We start from the raw sequence: 21,565 nt of genomic DNA, 5'->3' as shown, positions 1-21,565 counted from the left end.
TTTTCTTCAAGGTACTTACTCCCTCAAGCATATTTGGGAGGATTTATTTTGCAAATTTTGGTTTCGATTATCTCTATTTTGACATATGATGTTTAAAATCAGCGTTTCATGAAGACCACAAATTGTGTCGTAGGTTTTCAGCCTAAGAAACACGTACACGAAAACTCATTCAAAAATTGCACTTAAAGCCTTCACTAACTCAGTTAAGATTTCGGGCTAAAGAATTACCAGTTATCTTGTTGATGTTTATTTGATGTAAAAAGACACGCTTTATAAAATAATAAATCTTGGTTGCTTATGAACAAAACTTCGAGACCTGTAGAGCCAAGATTGCATAACAGTTGGAATAAAATTAAAACCCATGAATCTTCATAACCGACCTTTCAGGATTATTCATGAAAAATTTGTTGGAAAAAACTAACAATAACGGATTTGATTTCAAAAGAATCTTCAGTCACAACACCATTAACTCTGACCTTACCGATGTAATTCTTTCGTCTTTTGTCTGTACCAAGTCGATGTATTGTAAATTTGGTATTATCCATACTCCTCCATCTATCTGCCCGAAGAATAATCAGCTTATAGTAACCTTGTCTAGCTTTTAGTATCTCGTTTCACTCCAAATCAAAAGATCCTTGTTTGCATCCACAAGATCATCTAATTGCACCAAACTTCCAAATCCTGTAATTCACTATTGACGTAGTCATATACTTCCTTGCTCCAACTTCTTAGTTTTTGTTTCAATTTTGTTGAACATAAAACCTGCACTATTAAAAAAAAGAACCTGAAAGAATCTCACTGAGGTTGTGATTGTATGGAAAGAAGTAAGAGAAAGTCAAAATACCTCAAAGTGAAATTGACTCGGACCTCTTACAACTCGGTCACACATGAGAGTGGTGGGGGAATAATCCGAGCAAGGTCTACCTAAATCAAGCTGGGTAGCAGACTGCTTCCTAATAAGAAGAGATGAGTAATATATTGGTTCTACTGCCAACATTGTTTATCTGAATATTGTTCCAAGTATACGCAGCTCTCAGCAAAGGCAAATCAATCAACTTATGAGCAAAATGACGTAATTATTTTAATTTTAGAATAAATGAATTTTAAAATAAAAAAACTCTATATTAGAGACAAACGATCTGGATTTTTTCACCATAATTTTTATCGATTACCGAATCATGGATATAATCACCACGATAATGAGAGAGGCTATTGAATGTGTACAAGTACAACTGAGGCATCATTAAATCTTTTTTGTAAATTTTTTCCCCTAACTCTGGATTTGTAACTGTCGGCAATCTTGTGCATATACTGTAATGGAGAACAAAATAAGAAAAAAGAAGAAGGATGCAAACCCAATTAGATCAAACCAAAGTCGAGGCAAGGATTAAATCCTCTAGCCTTAAGACAGTTCACCCTGCACTGGTGCTTACGGACTATCGATGTATGTCATCCAGGATACAACGATTTTCTTCTCGATATAATACCACTTCAAACTTCGAGAAACGACGAACCAAAACTTTAGTGATGAACTCTTTTAATTGACAAAAAATTAATCTATGATTTATAGTGAATGCAATAAAATGATTACTAGTTTTCTCATCGGTTTTTTAACATAATTATGCAGGGTATTTATAGATATCAATAATACTTCTTCCCGAACGATCGTGATTCTTCATGGAGTCCCATCAAGGGTTTTGTCTGAATGGATGTTTTCTTTCACGATTGGGATATGTTTCTTCTAAAACCAAACAAAAGGAAACTACCCCAACTCACTAGGCACAAACCTAACTACAATAGGTATTATACAAATTTTCCATTCAATATGAAATTGTAACCAATTTTCCAACAATAACAGATTTGATTCTTACCCATACAAGTTAACAATCAAAATGTCATGAGACTTATTACTAATTTCGCATATTCATCGCATATCCAATTTTTCGAGGACTCATTGACATTGCCAAATCAAAATTATTTAGAAAAAAATAAATTTTTAACAGTTGGAAGATAATTTTTCATGAACATAATATTATGGCCTATCTCTTATAAGTATAATAACAATCAACACATTGCCGCATTATGTACTGCGTAACCTAATTTCTCAAATTGCATGATGCATATGTTGTTTTACAAGATGTTATTCATCTACTCATCTGTCGGTAACCTTGTCCCTCGATAAAGCAAAGATATCCCGGCGTCATTAGCGACGACCCTGAAAGAATTATGGGCGACATAATAAGACAAAATAGGTTGAAAATACTTATATGTCCCTCATAATCGGTAGTTTTTTTTTATCTACCGATTGTGACTATGTTCATCTCTTCTTCGAGAAATCCAAAATTCCATTGGTTTTGAAAAATTGGAACTTGGGGCTACTACCGCAATCGGTAGATAAATAACATCACGATAGATAATAAACATCACGAAACTACCGAATTGTGCAAATAAAGAAATTCAAAATTCCATTGGTTTTTGAAAATTTTGAATTTAGGGCAACTACCACAATCGGTAGATAAATCAACATCACTAAACTAGCGATTGTACAATCGGTAGATAATAAACATCACAAAACTACAGATTGTGCAAATAGAGAAATTAAAAATTCCATTGGTTTTTGAAAATTTCGAATTTATGGCAACTACCACAATCGGTAGATAATTAACATCACTAGACTACCAATTGTGCAATGGTAGATAATCAACATCACGAAACTACCGATTGTGCAAATAGAGAAATTGAAAATTCCATTAGTTTTTGAAAATTTCGAATTTAGGGCAACTACCACAATCGGTAGATAATTAACATCACTAGACTACCGATTGTACAATCATCGGTAGATAATAAACATCACGAAACTACCGATTGTGGAAATAGAGAAATTCAAAATTTCATTGGTTTTTGAAAATTTCGAATTCAGGACAACTACCACAACCGGTAGATAATAAACATCACGAAACTACCGATTGTGCAAGTAGAGAAATTCAAAATTTCACTGGTTTTTGAAAATTTCGAATTTAGGGCAACTACCACAATCGGTAGATAATTAACATCACTAGACTACCGATTGTACAATCGGTAGATAATAAACATCACGAAACTACCGATTGTGCAAATAGAGAAATTCAAAATTCCATTGGTTTTTGAAAATTTCGAATTTAGGACAACTACCACAATCGGTAGATAATTAACATAACGAGATTACCATTTTAACTACCGATTATAATTTTCGTAACACAAACAAACATACATCGGTATAAACTACCGATTGTAGATTGTCTACCGATTATGGAGGGCATTTTAGACATTTCAAAAAAATTGAGATAAGGGATAGCTTTATTTTAGTTTTGGGTGATCCTATTTTATCTTATTAGTCGCCCTTAATTCTTTCGGGGTCGCCCCAACCACGTATGCCTTCTGGTGCAACAGAACCCATGCGTTTTGCAACTTCCACTAATACACGGACCATAATTTGTCAACAATCAACAGTCGGTTCCACTTCCCAAAATCCTCATTTATGCGGGCTTGACATTTCAGATTCCAAGCCATCTACATAGCACGTGGAAACCATAGGAAACATGGCGGCTTTGTTTTAACAGCTTCAGCTTTCTATCTCTCTCAGCGCAGTCTTTATCTCCATATATCTTAAAGAAAATGTTTTTTTTGGAAAGTTTTTTAATGTTATAACACTTAAACTACCGTTTGAAATGATTTATGAGTGGGAGGGAGCTTAAACTTTCCGTTGTGCGTTTGTTTACTGTAATCTTTTTTGTTTTTCTTTTTAAGTGCTTCAGAATTCAGATGCTGTCTGTCCACTGTCCTCTTCTCTTTTCTCTCACTCACTCGCTCACTCTTTTTTCCCCTGTAAGTGAACCCTGAAACTTATTTTTTAGGGTTTTAAATTATATCTCTTTAATTTTCATTTTCATTTTCAACTTGATGATGTATTGAATTAATTTTGTGTGTCATTAGGTTAACTAATATAATTACGTAGAAAGATTCTGTTGTTGTTTACTTTGATGTCAAATTTAGAAAGATATCTTTTTTATTAAAATTTCTTTGAGTCTTTTTTTTTTTTTTTTTTGAATTTTGCCCTCAAGTATTATAATTACCTCTTCTTATTTCTTACTTTCTCTAATTTTGTTGTGTTCTGGTTTGGGTTTTCAGATTTGAGTGGTTTTGTATCAGTAAAGTTCTAATCTTGACAGTACTAAGTTAATTACTCCACAAAGTAAGGAGAGGGTACAATTATCATGGATTATCTCAGTTGGGAGACAATTGGAAGAGTCTTCATTGGTTTTATGATCTTATCTTCGTCGTATTGCGACGGATATACCGACCCTCGAGATGGTATAGTTACATTTATTTCATGTAAGGTGATATAATTGTGAAATTGTTTATCCAAATGATGGATGTTTATTTTTCATCTTTGACAGTTTTTGCTGTGAATAGCCTATATGCGTCGCTTGGTTACCCTTCACTTCCCGGATGGGTTCCAAATGGAGGAGACCCGTGTTCAGAATCATGGCAAGGAATTGAATGTGTCAATGCAAATATTACTGGACTGTATGGAAGCCAAATTCTCAGAGTGATTCATGTTCTTAAAATGAATCTATCATGTTTGACTTCTACTGATAGTTGTTTTGGTTTTGTAGAATCCTTAATGGTGCGAATCTGGGAGGAGTATTGGGCGATAACTTAGGCTTCTTCTCGTCAATAATGATAATGTAATTGCTAAAAGCATGGCATTTTCGTGTTTCTACCACGATTTCTTTTGTCTTTGTTAATTGCCTTTGAGGTAGTGTTTGTTAATAGCTTCTTTGTTGATAATTTCTCCTGCTGTCATGGGCTAGAAATCTGGGCAATAATCGAATTGGTGGGAGTATTCCATCCAGTCTTCCCCTTACTACAAGGAGCCTGTATGTGTTGATTCTTCTCCTACATTCTCTTACATTTCCTGAATAAATGTCAATTTGACCATGACCACATATATAATTTCAGATGCGACACCTTATGCAGAACATATCATCGTTTATTTGTGGCAGATTTCTTTCAGCTAACCAGTTCGTGGGAAGCATCCCAAGTTCTTTATCCACTCTAGGGCAATTAACAGATGTGTAGGCTTCTACTTCTGTTTCCATATCGTGTGTGTACTTAAGAAATTATATCAATGCTATTGATTTGACTGTTTCAAATTTAATTGGTTATGTTCCTCAGGTCACTTAACAACAATCTCTTAACTGGAGAAATACCTGATGCCTTCCAGACTCTTCCTAGTTTGATAAATATGTAACATTTCCTACTACTTTGCGAGTAATCTGTTTCCATGTGTACAATTTAGGGTCTCAAGACTTGACATACCTTGTATCACTTCCATGTACAGGGATTTATCAGATAACAACTTGAGCGGGCAGTTACCTCCCTCTATGGGAAGTTTGACTGCAATGGCCTCCTTGTGAGTAACTTTATACTGTGGTTTCAAGTTTGCATATACTTGTGAGTAACTTTGTATTTTTGTTTTGACCAACAAATCGGATTGGATGGCTGGCAGGCACATGCAGAACAATCAGCTGACTGGGGTTCTCAATGTCTTGCAAGACCTTCCGGCTTTGATAGACTTGTAAATCATCTATGCTTTATGATCTAATAATTATTTACATTGAAAATAGTGTACACTGCTAACTTGGAAGTTGGTGCATACGCTACGTTGATCTGGTTCATCACTTGGCTATCTTATTATGTTCTTCTTTTTTCACAGGAACATAGAGAATAACTTGTTTTCAGGACCTATACCTGAAAGGTTACTAACAATCCCAAATTTCAAGTGAGTTACTGAAAAAAAGTTGAACTTGATATTTTTCTGATTAACTTCTTTACCACACGGATCTTATTGAGAGTACATCTGATAACCAATGATGTCATGACAGAGACATCAGACACACACCAAAAGGTTAGGAAGTAAAACATTCTCCCAGAAGCATTAAAAACTAGGATTACAAAACTTGAAACTGAGAGCTGTATATCATGCCTGTGTTGTGGAGGTTTTCTGGAAAGTATGATATAGGAAAATGTGTCAAGGAGAATCACATCCACCTATTGCATTTTAATTGGTTAAGATGACTCCTTTCTGACAAAGGTTTGTGGCACCATCCACCAAGTTTACCAACTTATCAAATTGGTATTTGGGAATTGTATCGTTCTGCTCTTCTGCAGTAAAAAATATTAGTTGAAGGACAAAGATTTATTGGTTGCTGGCTAGGCTGTTTGGTGTTGGGTATTATATGTGAATGTCCTATTAGCAACTGTATTTACGTGTATACGATGTTCTCTCTCCTAGTGGACCTTCTCTCTTGTTGAGAAGAGTTATTAGTCCGGTTATGGACCTTGTTGTGAATGGTTTTGTTGGATCTTACTGAGCAGAAAGGATGGAAATCCGTTCAACACTACTGTTATGGATCTCCCCCCTCCGCCAGCTGCATCTGCTTCGGATCTCCCCCCTCCACCAGCTCCTTCTGGGGCACCAGCTTCTAGAAAAGCACCACCAGCGCCAATTGTATCAGCAAAAGGGCCATCTTCACCTGCCAGATCAGGTTCACAGGAGGCAAAAGGTTTTTGGACAACCAAAAAGGTTGTTTTGGTAGGCGTGGCGGTATTATTTGTAACGATTGCATTAGGACTTGCAGTTTTTATGTTATGCTGTAACAAAAAAAGACACAAGTCTGATGGCATCTCCAAGATGCCTGGTGGATATTATAAAGGTATCAAAGAGAAGCCTGTGATCAGAGATAATTCGGTTGAGCAAAAGAATGTAACAGATACAGGTAAGTTAATTCTTCATTTAAGGTCTTGCCTGGTCTTGCTTTAAACTAATTTATTTTCTTTCAAAAAGTCTGCTTTCGATTTATATGGCTTCTTTTTGTGAACAGTTAACAAAGAGGCAGCTGAACATTCAAAGAATGAACACAGGATAAATATTAGAACGGTTGGGATGTCAAAGCAAAAAGATGATGTGGAGACAGATAGTGAGAGAATGGGCATGATCTCAATGAATAAGGAAGAGCATGAGATGGATATATTGGGAATGGAGAAAGTCATTGTAAAGCCGAATGTGCTCACTGAAGCTACCTGCGTGCCCCCTGTTGCAAAAGCTCTGAATCTCCCTCCATCTGTGAGAACTTTCACCATTGCATCTCTTCAGCAGTATACAAACAGCTTTTCTCAAGAAAATTTTATTGGACAAGGCATGCTGGGAAGTGTTTATAGAGCAGAGCTCCCTGATGGGAAGGTAAGGATCTTTTAGTTGTTTGTTGAACACATCATATGTATGTATTGACGTCTAATTGTTCATTTCATGATGCTTTATAGGTATTAGCGGTCAAGAAATTCAACAGTCAGGCTCTCATACATTATAAAGATGATCAGTTATTTCAGCTGGTGTCAAGTGTTTATAAACTGCGACATGCTAATGTTGTTGAGCTAGTTGGTTATTGCGCCGAGCATGGACAGAGATTGCTCATCTCTGATTATTGTAGTAATGGAACATTATATGATGCACTCCACTCTGACAATGAAAATAATAAGAGACTTTCATGGAATGCACGAGTCAGAATATCACTTGGAGCTGCAAGAGCACTAGAGTTTGTACCTCTTCCTCTTATAATTTACAAATCGAAACAACCTTTAAGCACTTCATATTTGTTACAACCTCTCTCAACGGAATTAGTCAACTGGGGTCTGACCACATATTTTGTAGGATGAAATTTACCAAAATAGGTTGGACTTCCTTCTTTAAAATGCCTTACTAGGATACGATAACTGATGAAAGAATTACCTTTTCAGATTGATCTATTTAGCATAATGTTTATGGAATACCAGAAAAGTTAAAGTCTTCAACGTTCAAGATTTTCATCAGTTAGAATTTGGAGTCTCCCATTGTTAAAAACCTTAAACTGGAAAAATGAAAAATCCCATACTTTTGCATATGATGTTATGCTGCATCTTCTTCTGTTCATTTTATTATGGTAATACATGGATCACCTGGTGGGTTAACCTTAACTCTTTTAATTATGGTCTGCGAAGGTATCTGCACGAGGTTTGTCAACCACCTGTTGTCCACCGCAATTTCAAATCCGCAAATATACTACTTGATGACGAAATCAGTGTACATGTTGCTGATTGCGGTTTAGCTTCTTTATTACCATCTGATTCAGCAAGTCAGGTAAAGTGATACCCTCTGATCCATGATGCTTTATTGTTACTGGTTCATCATAACCCAGGTACCTGTTAGGCTGGAAAAACATGCAGGTTTCTATTCTAATTAGCTCCTAATGCTTCTTTAATCATTGCACCAACAAAAGATATGGTGGAAAACATTTCATGGGCCTCAAGAAAATATGTTTTGCTTTAGTTGTTTAAAATCATCTGATCTATCTTTCTTTCATTCCTGAGCGCCCATCAGGGTTGATTGATCAGACGATTAGGATTGTCTAACTGGGGCATGCATATTATACCGAATGATGTCTGTTGTCTAGTTCAGACAAATTTAATTTACTGAACTCCTACTGAAATCAACAACTATAGTTCAGGCTTCTCTACCTTCTGTAAATATGAAAAAACATTCATGTTGGACTGAAAATTGACACCCAATTCCTTGCAAAATCGATTTCGATCAAGTTTTCCAGACTAGCTTAAAGTGGAAAAAATCTGCATGACTATCAGGCTCAACCCTGATTTTTTTTTTTTTTTTTTTTTTTTTTTTTTTTTAAGCTTCAGGGTTATGATCACTGACGCTGGCTATTGCTTTTTCAGTTACCAGAACAACTCTCAGCTAAAGGTTATAATGCTCCTGAATTTGAATGGGGAACTTGTACCTATCAGAGTGACGTTTTCAGCTTCGGAGTTGTAATGCTAGAACTCCTCACAGGGCGGAAAGCCTATGACAGGTGATAACCCTGGTTCACTATCCAGATCACGCCCAGTTCTTAAACAAAACACCTAATATCTTCCAAACACTTTTATAGGTTACAACCTCGAGGGGAGCAATTTTTGGTGAGATGGGCAATACCTCAACTTCATGACTTCGATGCATTGTCTAAGATGGTAGATCCTTCTTTAACTGGAGCTTATCCTGCTAAGTCTTTGTCACGTTATGCGGACATTATTTCGCTGTGTGTTCAGGTAAACATCCCAGGACCTTCATCTTTTTGTTTTATCAAAATATAACGTCATCTATTTTCTCGTGTGAAGGTGCAAACTCTTGCTTCATAGGTTGGTGAAGCTGAGTTTGCCCACCATGTGAATATGCAACCTCTTTTACATTTCTTACAAAATCCCTGGTGGGGTGTTACTATTCAAGATGCTGCTAGAAACACCCGAAGATCGGATCTCTGTTCTTTAGCACCCTCCTTAGTCCTTACACAGAATTACCCTGTTCTACATCCATGATCTGGAATGCAGTGATAGAATTTGCTGACAGTAAAGATGCTAATTTCTCTGTCTCTAGCATCCCTTCAATCAGCAGGGTCATATTTTGCATTTTCATACAACCAAATGTGTGGTATTGTTTATTTAGCTATGTAAGTAAACTAAGATTACTCTTGTTTATGCTATGCAGGCAGAGCCAGAATTCCGTCCGCCTATGTCTGAAATAGTCCAAAATCTTGTACATTTAATACAGCGAGAATCCTTGAACAAGAAGTCGTACGAGGACTAACTCTACATTACTGCTTTGTCAGCTCGAAAATGGCAAACTGAAGTTTTAATCTGTCAGCGCTAAAAGAGGGAGGTCACTCTGATAGGTGTCCCATGTCCATAGCGGATGACTCCGCAAGCTAAACCATATTGTTGTTCAGAGGAGGCTGCAAGATAACTTATGAGATCATTCAATAACACAAGTTAGACCTGTGAGATTTGTCATTTCCTGCAAGATTTTTCGTGTGGTGTGCCCCATTCTGCTCAAACGAGGCGGTAAGGATGGTTATTTTGTTACGAAACACAATGTATTACAAGTACTAATTGTAATTGATTTTTGATTAATGGCAAATTCTTTTTAGGTGTAATTATGCCAAGTCGAATTACTCTTTATCTTTGCATTAGAAAATAGAATAACGGTAGTGCCTTCTTTCTACTTTAGTATCTTCTAATTAGTGGTTTTAGCTTTCAAATAAAATAGAATAAGGGCACTGGCCTTGTAATTTAATTCTAATTTAGTGTCTGCCAAAAATGAACTTTTAATCATTGATGTTAGGTCTTGACTGGTTGTTAACACTAGTTTTTTTTTTTTTTCCAATCTTCTTAGCTATTTTATGAGACAATGTAGGGCTCCCTGTATTAAAAGTAGACAGGTTAATAACTCCAGACCAATTAAGACCTTCTTCTCTTGAGCTACTTGAATTCTCGTCTACTGATCTCGGGTGATGTTGATTCTCGCATATTCAAGGCAAATTTCTGTCGATTTCATTTCTAAAGTTTATTTAGTTGCCCTTCGTTATGTCATGGAGCATTTTTGAAAACTGGGTTTCGGTTGAATGTCATTTTTTAATGCTCTTTTATGCGGATTTTCGGTCGACTTGGATTCATTTAAGTCTTGCATTCTTTGAATTGTAGTGCTTGAGTCGCACTTAGTGATGTACGGAGCTCGGAGAAAGTGTTTTACTGAATCTTTACATACATATGCACTGGTGTGGTGCTTTGCAAGGGGTGCAGTGATTCTAGTTCTTATCTCTGGTGTAAATATCACCATGATTTAAAATAAATAAATAATAAATGTTTCAAAGACCGTGCCGGATGGTGCAGACTATAAGTCCATCTCATCTGAATGGCACCGAGGCCGCAGGTCTTTAGGAAAAAAACGAAGGAGTACCTCATACAGAACTTCACTGACCATTGCAGGCAGTGGGAGAGACCAGGTTACATAATAACAAGAAAAAAATAAATGATTCAAAGACCGTGCCGTACAGTGCAGACTGCAAGGTCATCTCATCTGAATGGCCCCGAGACGTCATGTTTTTGTTTCTCTCGAAAAGAACGAGGGAGTACGTCATACAGAACTTCACTGATCATTATAGACGTGGGAGAGACCAGGTTACATAATTCTCTATATAAAAATAGAGTTTTTTCGAGCGCTCTCATCAACCGGAGCTTCTGGTTGATTCTGGACCCACCATTTAAAAATTCGGCCAATAGAATTAAACTACAATCTTGCCTTACATAATACATATTTTCAACCAATCACATTTAAGTAAAAATATTATCTAAAGTATCTAAATCTAATAATATCTCCTAAAATTCCAAAAATAAATAAATAAATAAAATAGTCTAATAATCCTGATAAAATATTAAAGATAAAATCCACAAATAAAATAAATAATTTAGATAAAATCACGACCTAACAAAAGATTGTAAATCATATCATAATTTAATCACAAATTCAAATCAATCATAAGAAGAATTGTCCAATATCCGATTACACTTCTTGCAATTATAAGCCTATATTAGTTACAATTTCAAACTACTGATATTTAAACTAACTATAATTGAAATTCCAATGAAACTAAAAAAGGCTTTTGATCAAATTTAAATCAATGACTAAAATCAAAATCCTATAGAATTATAGATATTTACATGAAAATCGAAACGTTCTTCCTCTTCCATATAATAAGTGATTATTAATCCTGTCCAATAATTAAAAAAGAAAGAAATAATTGTTAATAAAAAATCGTGGAGTGTTTGAACTCGATATCAGCAAAATAATGTTAAAAGAAAAGTATAACAGACAATCATGAAAGAATTTCGATATATTTTTCTTAATATAATTAATTCCATAAAAAAGAAATAGGGACCAAAATAATTTTTTTTTTTGGATATATTCAAAAAATCCCAAAAGCTTTTTTTTGTGAAAGAAAATTTATTAAAATAAAATCAAATGATTTTATTCACATACAAATCCAAAATCTTAATTACATATTTTCTAGCATAAAAAAGTGAAATTTTGATGGAAATCGGTAATACATAAGTGAGTACAACAATGTTTCCAAAAATAGTGGAACAAATAAATGTCGTTACCTAAAAAACTAAAAATTATAAATATTTTTTTGGATATTTATGGATTTTATTTCCGAAATTGTTCTGTAATTGCTTACATTGAAAGCAAATTGCTCAAATTAATAGTTTGATTTTGTATCCATGTCGAGAATAACTGACGTAGAGTTAACGAAAGTGCTCTGACAAACATGAACTTAATTTTCCCCATAAGAACAAATTGAAATTAACAATAAATCAGAGAATGAACACCTATAAATACCTTATCAGATCAATCAAATTAATTAATTCTCATCTCTCGGAAATGACTCTGTCTTATGTTTAGCCCATAGTTACACAATAAATTCAAATGAATTCCACTTGGAACCTCCTTCGTGTATACAACGTATCTCAACCATGGATCTCTAACGAAACAATCAAACAAATTATCTATAGTTTTGTGGGATTTTTTGTAATACTGACTAAAACTGTAGTCCCATACCCTCACTTATGATCGGTCCATATTTGGATGGAAAGTATAAATCAGTTCAGTCAACTCTACTAATACAGATAAACTAAAGAGCTTTCGTATAAACATGCAAAATCTATGAAAATATATTAAGTGCATTACATATTTTCATGCCTTACCCCCTAAAACTGAAATTCATAAATTAGATTTTAATATTAGGTATAACTCCTTGCACCAGTATTAGCGAAGAAGAGTTTGTTATTACCTCTTCTTGTTAGCAGGAAAAAGGAGTATCGTACGCACTACCTTCCCACGAGAGAAATCTTACTTTCATATTTGGAAATGATCGCTCCAGAATCCGATAACTTCATCAGGCCTGTAATATAATTAATAGTGGAGATACTGATATCGACATCATCGACATACTGTCATACCAGATGAATACATAATTTTTATTGTAGTCACAGTTAGACAAAAGATGGCGATGAATAAAATTATCATTTGAGCTCAGAATAGATATGCATCCGCAAATACAAAGCAATCTAATTAGATTTAATACGTGGCAAAACATAGAAAACTTTACCCCCACGATCCATCTTACAAATTTTCCAAGAAACTTACAAAATTGAAGAAGATAGGATGCATAATATATGTACCTGTGTATGTATACCTTTACTCCTTGACAGCTATACCATTGTTGCAAGCAGCATTACCTGAAGTAATATTGTAACACAATACAAAAACTATAATGTTCACAGAAGCATCACAATCAAAGGTTTTGATCTAAAAAAATCGAAAAATAATATGATTAAGAAAAAAGGTTTTTGATATTGAAGTGTGTGGAACCGCGATACATAAAAGTATTTAGATGAAAAAATATTTCGAAACCCAATGTAGAGTCTTCAGGCGCAATGCAAGAAGGTCATACTGCAGGAACTGGTGTCTCCAGATAAACGTAGAAGGCAGTGTTCCCTTCGGGCATTGGTCAACCTGGGAAGCAACATCTAGACTGGTGTTGTTCTTGTATGCTCTACTTCATATTTATCTTTATACGGTAGCAACAAAGAGCAACCACCAAAGCAGCGGACCAACATTACTATCTTCCTCTTCGACACTAATTTCTTCATCTGCAAAAACTGGTATGACATGTATGTTTTGTGTTTGTCTTCTTATCTTGCGTCGTTCAAGGTTGAAGAATCTATCAAAAAAAAAAAAAAAAGGAAAAAGAGAGAAGCAAAAAACTTGGAAGTGCAGTGAGTCCAAGTTTATGCAAAGTCAATACGTAACTAACCCCACTATCTTTAAATTTTGATGATCGGCAAAAAGTGATACCATATCAAGACAGAAGAAAGGGATTTTTGTATCTCTCTTTATTCGTATCGTAAGGACCATCTTACCAGAAGACCTTATGCAAAAAACTAATAGGAGAGGTTAGTTGAATAAGAAAAAGAAAACCCAAGCTTGGATTTATAAACAACCATGACCAATAGAGTTAAAAAAGACTATCTAATCTTGGATTTTCAGCTGCATTAGTTCATTTTTCTTCGGTATTCTCTCTATCTCACTCCCTCATTAGTATAAGTAGTAATAATCGTATAGCCTGCAACTGGTAACCTTGAAGTGTCAATATGTGCACAAAATTCACATGGCCCTGATGAATTCAGATGGCAAGATCACATTGTTAGATCATTGCTCAGTTGAACCCACCAAGCGTTATTATGTCAAGTTTGGTTGTCATATTTTAGTAAATCAAAATTCATGTTAAGAGTCGCTTGATTATGTACTAGAGTTAAACTTCGTATATGTTAGTGATGAAATTTTTACAGTGGTTGTAGAAGTGGTAAGTAATGGTTCGTTCAAGACTTGTGAAAGCAGATTTTTTAGACTTAAATTTTATAAATGATAATAATAAACTCAAATAAAAAGGTGATGTGAATATTGTGGAGAGACTGGGACTAGGATTCCACCATTGGTCGATATTAATAATTTAATAAAACAATAATTTCGCAACTCAACATTCAAAATGATTCTAATAGTATTTCCTAGACATGTAGATTTTTAAAAGAATAGATGTTAATCCAAGCATAAAATATCAAAACTCTAAAGCAAGCATATTCTATCAAGAGAAAATACACCTAACTAATCAAAATCATATAATCCATTTTTAGTTCAATGCAAAAATCATAATAGAATTGCGATAATTAATTTAAAATAAAGATATATCACTTTTACCGAAACAACAGCTTCCTCCATCACCCCAAGGATTGGGTTTAGCTCTTCGTCATATTGGAAACACACTCAAAATTCATTTTTATTGCTCAAAGGGTATTTACAAAGATGAAATGGAGAAAAACTATTAAACCGGGTTTTGTAACAGTTATATTTATTACAAACTGAAAAGAACGATAGAACGGTACTGTCGCTGATTCTGTAGCTCTCGACCCACACCTGTGTGTCGTTTGCACTGTTAAGAAACGACTGCTGTTGCGCGCCTTATGGTCTTGGTGTTCTTCACAGCAGCAGAAATGGTGATTCTTCTGCAACTCGACTTTCACAGCTCTTTAATCTCCCAAACTGTCCGTCCCCCTTCTAAGACATCTCAGGGACCTTTTTATACCTCACCATCATCAAATCTTCCGTATTAACTCCATATAATCCTCTCTTCAATTCTGTGTAGATACGATAATATTTCTTTCCCTTTTTCTTTTCTTCACGCGTTCTCTTGTGTTATTTTGCAACTGGCACACTCCAACACTCTGCTACTCATCTCGGACAGATTTAAACTCACTGCAGGGAACAACTCTGCACGTAACTTTCTTAGAATAAACCCAAGAAATCCCGTGAATACTTCCTCTTTCTGTTATCCAACTTGACACGCATACAACCCAAGTTTTACGATTCAAAAACACATACCAATCCTGTTGCGACTCAAATGGCCCATACAAGTCCGAATCCGTGAAAATATCCAAGTAAATCTCTGCCCAATCTTTCCCAGAAAACCCGAGAAAACAAGCTTCTCCTGTTTTGCATCCCAACGGATTATCCAACCCAAATAAATTCATTCGAACACCCATACCAACATTGTCTGGGCCTCTCAAGATCATCCCAATTGAAATCCGTGATTGAATCTCACTGTAATCCCTGCAAAAATCCAACAGAATAGTACACAGCAAACTGAAATAATTTCCCGCCATTTTGCAATGTTTAAACGATGAAGAAAGGTGACCCTTATCCAGAGTATGGGTGCCCTTAGCAGGTGACTCCCTGGGGTGTGAATAGTAAAGAAGGTGGCCCTTATCGAAATAGGTGCCCCCTAGTAATTGAGTACGCCTTATCCAAAACTGAGAGTCCAAACAACATGCGCCCTCCGGGTGCCAAAATCAACTTTTCGAGCCGAATTTTCAAAAAATGTTTATTTCCCAAAAATGCCTACAAACACATAAAATACCAAAATTAGTACAAAACCGAGTGCCAACAATACTGAAAATTGAGGAAAATTCAGTCACAAAAATGCGTCTATCAAATACCCCCAAACTTATTATTTGCTAGTCCTCGAGAAAAACTAATCTAGAAAATAAAATGACTACACTTATCACGTGCAGCAAGCCGTTAAACCGCTAGGTGGCCTTAGCGGCGGAGTGTTGTCTCCGGAGGGTTTACCAGAGGTGTACCCACAAAACCATTACTCCAGACCCTATATATCTAATCAGAACCTTGGAAGGCACTAAAGAATCTCCTTGGTTGGCATACTCTCATTGACTACAGGAGGAAGTACCCTGATGCGAAATTCCAATTGTTGTACACGAGTTTGCACTCAGCATACTAAAATTCATATATAAGTGACAGAGCTCTACTCAGATAGTTTCTGGACATCATAACCGGAGTCAACCAATCACATGGAAATATTAAGAAGATGGATAAAGAGAAAAGTAGATGGTTTAAAGTGAACAGTGTTTCCCATATCTGTCTGAAGGCGTCTGCTAAAGCGAACCTATCCTAATGGACTGAGATACTGGTCTGGACTAATACCAACACACTGGCATATACAAGGGAACCAGTAGTCGATAAACCTAACTCTAGGTCAACAAAACTGGAATATACAAGGGCACCAGTGGTCGACTTTATTGAATTTATTCCGGTTGGTCGATGGTCCGGTCTTCTTCTTCTTTTTTTTTTTTTTGTATCTCAATCACCCTAATTCACCCTAGCAAAGGTAACAACTTGAATCGTGTGCCCCACCAAGTCACTTAAAAAATAAAACATAAGGATTAGGATTCAATGAGATATGGCGAAACTACCATGTTTTTTTTTAATTCTAACACCTGAACTCTGTGCTTTTATGAATAGACTCTTTAGATGTTTCCATCTAATCAGATTGATTCCTCAACTCCTACAAACCAAGATGTTCCCATCCATTAAGATTGGTTAGTGTCAACCTTAACAAGCATAAATTTCTAGGGTCTGGAGTTTATTTATTGTAGCTAACAAAAAGTTTCTTCCCCACCCCCAAACTTAAATCTAACATTGTCCTCAATGTTCTAAAGATGAAATTAAAAGCATGAACAAGGATAAAATGTTACCACTTGATGGATGGAAAAAGAAATAAGGAAGGATTTTACCGTAAGCATGAGCGCGGGTGCCTCCCAGAAAATGCTAAATTTAAAGTCTTTAGCTGGACATCAAATACCTCAAAAAGGATTGTCACCTTCCAAAATCATATACCAATAGCCGAAATAGTTGCGGGTCCTCAGAACCAAATAGAGCAGACACAAAAGAAAGACTACCATCTTGGAAAAAAATGAGCTGACAGAGCATAACTTGATCTAGGGCTTTCATTAAGGAAACTAGATTTATCTGGGGTGTCTCTTTGGGCTCTATATAAGTGTCTAGGAAAACAGATTCAACCGAATGACACGCCTCTAAGAATTGAGTTTCTTCATGGACAGTATCTGGAGGATCGGGTAGCAAAGTTTGAAGAAACTCAAGTAGCATCTTAGACGCACAAAACTCGAGTCCCAAGTTAGGGACTTCAATTAGGGATACATGACGATCACTAGAGTCATCATTACCCCCAAACTTAGGGTGAACAATATCCTCAAATGGACCAAAATCTATGGGATGGGTTCTAGGGTCCATAAAGTCAGCACAAATACTAGCTTCTTTTGGGGATTGTTCATCTAAATGAACAACATCCTCATATAATGGATTATCAAAGAAAATCTCTAGCATAGGTTCATCAACTAAGGTATTCGTCATGGTTACCTCCTCCGAAGCACTGAAAGATTCATCAAATAATGGATTATCAAACATAGGGCAGGCTAAAGGATCAGGAACTAGAGTGCTAATCATGTTCACCACTTCTAAATCATCTATCTCAGAAGACCTAATGACATTAAAGACATTTATATCAGTAGTCATATTACCAAAAGATATGTTCATAAGTCCGGTTCTACAATTGATGACATCATTAGATGTGGCTAAGAATGGGCGACCTAAAATCACCGGTATTTGAGCACTTGGGTCCTAAACATGCTGGATATCTAGAACAACAAAATCCACTGGGTATATGAACCTATCAACCTCAATAAGAACATCTTCTATGACACCACGAGGCACTTTGACAGACCTATCAGCTAATTGAAGTGTCATTTTGGTCGGTTTCAACTTACCAAGTCCTAGCTGGGTATACACATGGTATGGGAGTAAGTTAACACTAGATCCTAAGTTAAGCAATGCCTTATCAACTACATGATTACCAATCACACAAGATATGGTGGGGCATACAGGATCCTTATACTTAGGGGGTGTTTGGTTCATAAGAATTGAACTTACTTGACCAGCTAAAAAGGCTTTCTTATGGACATTCATCTTATGCTTTTGTGTACAAAGATTTTTAAGGAACTTGGCATAAGCGGGAATTTGCCTAATTGCTTCTAATAATAGAATGTTGATGTTCACCTGCTTAAATGTTTCCATTATCTCGTTGAAAGTCGACTCCTTCTTTGTTGGGGCTAACAAATGTGGATATGGGGCTCTAGGCACACAGGTAGTCCTATCAGGAATTTCTTGGGACTCCTTAGAAATTATTTCAGTTTCCTCAGCTATGGGCTCCTCTTCGGAAGTAGAAGGTGGAACTACAGTATGTCCACTAGGCATGGCTACCTTATTGTCTACCGTTTTACCGCTCCTAAGGGTTGTTATTGCATTAACATGATCATATGGTCTTTCACCTATTTCATTAATTCCTCTAGGGTTGGGTTGAGTTTGACTAGGAAACTTACCTCTTTCTCTTAAAGACTCATTTATCCGACTAACCTGGGTTTTCAACTCGGAAATAGCCTGAGAGTTAGCCTGACCTATTCTCTTATTTTCTTCTAAACCTTGAGCAACAGATTGCTGAAACTGCACAGTGTTATGAGTTACAAAGAAAGAGACTCTTCTAAACTCATAATCTTCTTATCCTAAGGGTTCTGAAACTGTGCCGGAGCTGAATAATTCTTAGTATAACCAAAACCTGGGGGAACCTGAGAGTTACTAGACTGACCTTGATTCTGGTCCTTAGACCAAGAAAGGTTGGGATGGTTTCTCCAGCCAGGGTTATAGGTTTCTGAATATAGGTCAAACTTCTGACGGTTATCGAATCTAGTGTTGTTATAAAGAGTATTGACTTGCTCCTCAACAGTATAACCTTTCCAACAAGGATCTATTCTACCACTATTACCACTAGAATGACCTAATTCTAAGGCTTCTAACCTTTTGGCTATGGCTGCTATTTTAGCATCTGACTCATAAGATCCTTCTACCCTATTGACATTTCCTCTACTTAGAAGAATTGTTTTCTGGGGTTCCCTACTATTTTCCCATTGTTGGGTCTTATCGGCGATTTTATTTAAAAATGTCATCGCCTCATCAACAGTTTTATTCTCAAACCCACCTGTGCATAAGGACTCAACCATGGTTGTTGTTGAATAATATAAACCCTCGTAGAGGATCTGAACTAAACTAACCATCTCTAAACCATGATGAGGACATTGAGATATTAAGTCATTGAACCTTTCTAAATACCTATATAAAGATTCTCCCTCTTGTTGAGCAAAAGTACAGATTTGTATCCTAATACACGATGTTTTGTGCCTTGGGAAAAACTTCTGTATAAAGGCAGATGTAAGTTGGTCATAGGTTTAAATTGACTCAGAAGCCAAACTATACAGCCAAGATTTGGCTTTATCTTTTAAGAAAAGGGGAATAACCTAAGTTTCAACGCATCATCACTAAGGTTTTTAATTTTCAGAGTACTACAAACTTCCTCAAATTCCCTAACATGAAAATAGGGGTTCTCATTCTCTTTTCCTAAAAAGATTGGGAGCATCTGTAAAGTCCCAGGTTTGAGTTCATAATTTGCCTCGGTTTCAGCTAAATTGATACAAGACGGACGAGAGGTCCTAGTTGGGTTTAATGAAGCTTTCAAAGTTGCCATTTCTGGCACTACCAAAGGACTAGGAGTACTTTCTTCACTAATTGTCAAGTTTTTGAAGCTGAAATTTCCAAAGACAGGGCTCTCAAAAGAAGAGTCTTCGAGCTCCCCGCCTTCACAAGAAGAACTACTAGGTTTATCACTAATCAAACGACCTAGAGTATTTTTTTTCCAAGCCCGCTCTTTAATAGCCTTGGGCATACACTAGAAAAACAAAAGAAAAAGAAAGAAATCCTAAAAGGAAGGGAAGTTCTATGCAAACACAAATAAGGCTGACTACACTACACCACAACAAACCTACTGATTTCTAGTAAACAAAAAGCATGATGGCTCCACTTAGATTGTTTCTAAACCAGCTTCTAATCCTTCGAAAGGGAATTCGTTACAATTTAAGAAAACCCCTCTGGAATCAATCCGAGTTTAAGTAAGTTGAATCGAGACGAGGGAAGCTCAGTAGAGCTTTGATACCCAAGGCCTCACCGGCGTTACAAGGCGGCGTATTCAACTCACAGAAACCATCATGAACTTTGAAGCATGCTTAAAAGAGTAACCAATATTTTTCGAATGACTTTCCTATTAAGCTCGTTACCCTATAGGTCTCGTTCTAGTCAAATTTTAGGCTTATGTTCGCGTTTGGTTTTGTTTTCCTAAGGCGGGCAAGAAGGGAACGGTGATGAAATCTGAACCCTTATCTTGTATGGCCAGTCCTTGCCCTTTACTAGGAAATTAAAGCAGTCGTTTTCAAATCCTCAGCATATATGCAAACTAAGGAATACAGTAACTCGCTGACAGGGTATTCGCGAGTGTTTCGACAAACTTACATTCCGTACCAGACGAGGGATGAACCGCTGAAGTCGACTCGGGCCACGACTCCTATGTCATGTACGAACGCGAGGGGCCGAGGCGATATCGTAATCGCCGTCCTTCTCTGTAAACAATTGATATTTAAACTACCCTTTCGTAGAGTTTTAAAAAAAATAATATAAAATCCCAAAGTCCACAGTCCAGAGTCCAAAAATAAAGTGCAAAATAAAAAGATAATCTAAAAATTCTAAAAAATTCTCTCTCTCTCTTTTTTTTTTAATTAATTTTTATTCTTCTTTTCTTTCGCTCCTTTCGCGTTGCTTTCACTCCAAATCTTTAAGTATTCACCAAAAACTTTGGCAAATTTTTCTTTCGCTCCAAACTCTGTAAGGAAAAGACAAAAACCCAAAAACGTAAACAAGAACAAATAAAATGAAAATTAAAAACAAATAAAACTCTAAAAACTCTAGCCTAAAGACAAGTCCGCGTCGGCGGCGCCAAAAATTGATGAAATTTTTACAGTGGTTGTAGAAGTGGTAAGTAATGGTTCATTCAAGACTTGTGAAAGCAGATTTTTTAGACTTAAATTTTATAAATGATAATAATAAACTCAAATAAAAAGGTGATGTGAATATTGTGGAGAGACTGGGGCTAGGATTCCACCATTGGTCGATATTAGTGATTTAATAAAACAATAATTTCTCAACTCAACATTCAAATTGATTCTAATAGTATTTCCTAGACATGTAGATTTTTAAAAGAATAGATGTTAATCCAAGCATAAAATATCAAAACTCTAA

General features: G+C 36.0%; 1 protein-coding gene across 2 annotated transcripts; it reads left to right on the top strand.

Annotated features, from left to right (window-relative positions):
* The first annotated feature begins 3,627 nt into the window (after positions 1 to 3,627).
* On the top strand, positions 3,628 to 10,067 carry LOC113348698 (protein STRUBBELIG-RECEPTOR FAMILY 3-like). Of its 2 annotated transcripts, XM_026592539.1 has the most exons (17): positions 3,628 to 3,864; positions 4,168 to 4,350; positions 4,437 to 4,566; positions 4,656 to 4,727; positions 4,854 to 4,919; positions 5,046 to 5,117; positions 5,218 to 5,289; positions 5,384 to 5,455; positions 5,552 to 5,620; positions 5,759 to 5,824; positions 6,421 to 6,821; positions 6,927 to 7,285; positions 7,366 to 7,637; positions 8,080 to 8,218; positions 8,809 to 8,942; positions 9,021 to 9,177; positions 9,614 to 10,067. In XM_026592539.1, the coding sequence occupies exons 2-17, from the start codon at positions 4,254 to 4,256 to the stop codon at positions 9,710 to 9,712; spliced, it is 2,277 nt and encodes a 758-aa protein (XP_026448324.1). In that variant the 5' UTR covers positions 3,628 to 3,864; positions 4,168 to 4,253; the 3' UTR covers positions 9,713 to 10,067. The 2 variants fall into 2 exon arrangements, with proteins under 2 accessions (XP_026448324.1, XP_026448325.1); XM_026592540.1 differs by lacking the exon at positions 5,759 to 5,824.
* Positions 10,068 to 21,565: the final 11,498 nt, after the last annotated feature.

Source organism: Papaver somniferum, chromosome 2, assembly GCF_003573695.1.
Source record: "Papaver somniferum cultivar HN1 chromosome 2, ASM357369v1, whole genome shotgun sequence".
Classification (NCBI taxonomy): Eukaryota; Viridiplantae; Streptophyta; class Magnoliopsida; order Ranunculales; family Papaveraceae; genus Papaver; species Papaver somniferum.
Note: the sequence above shows the minus strand (reverse complement) of the source record. Positions and strands in the feature narration are given on the sequence as shown.

Bases quoted from the DNA above. Each gene is read 5' to 3' on its own strand.
- LOC113348698 (XM_026592539.1), top strand. From the start codon at position 4,254: ATGGATTATCTCAGTTGGGAGACAATTGGAAGAGTCTTCATTGGTTTT. The intron at 4,728-4,853 runs GTAATTGCTAAA...GTCATGGGCTAG, and splicing joins TTCTCGTCAATAATGATAAT to AAATCTGGGCAATAATCGAA. The intron at 7,638-8,079 runs GTTTGTACCTCT...TGGTCTGCGAAG, and splicing joins GGAGCTGCAAGAGCACTAGA to GTATCTGCACGAGGTTTGTC.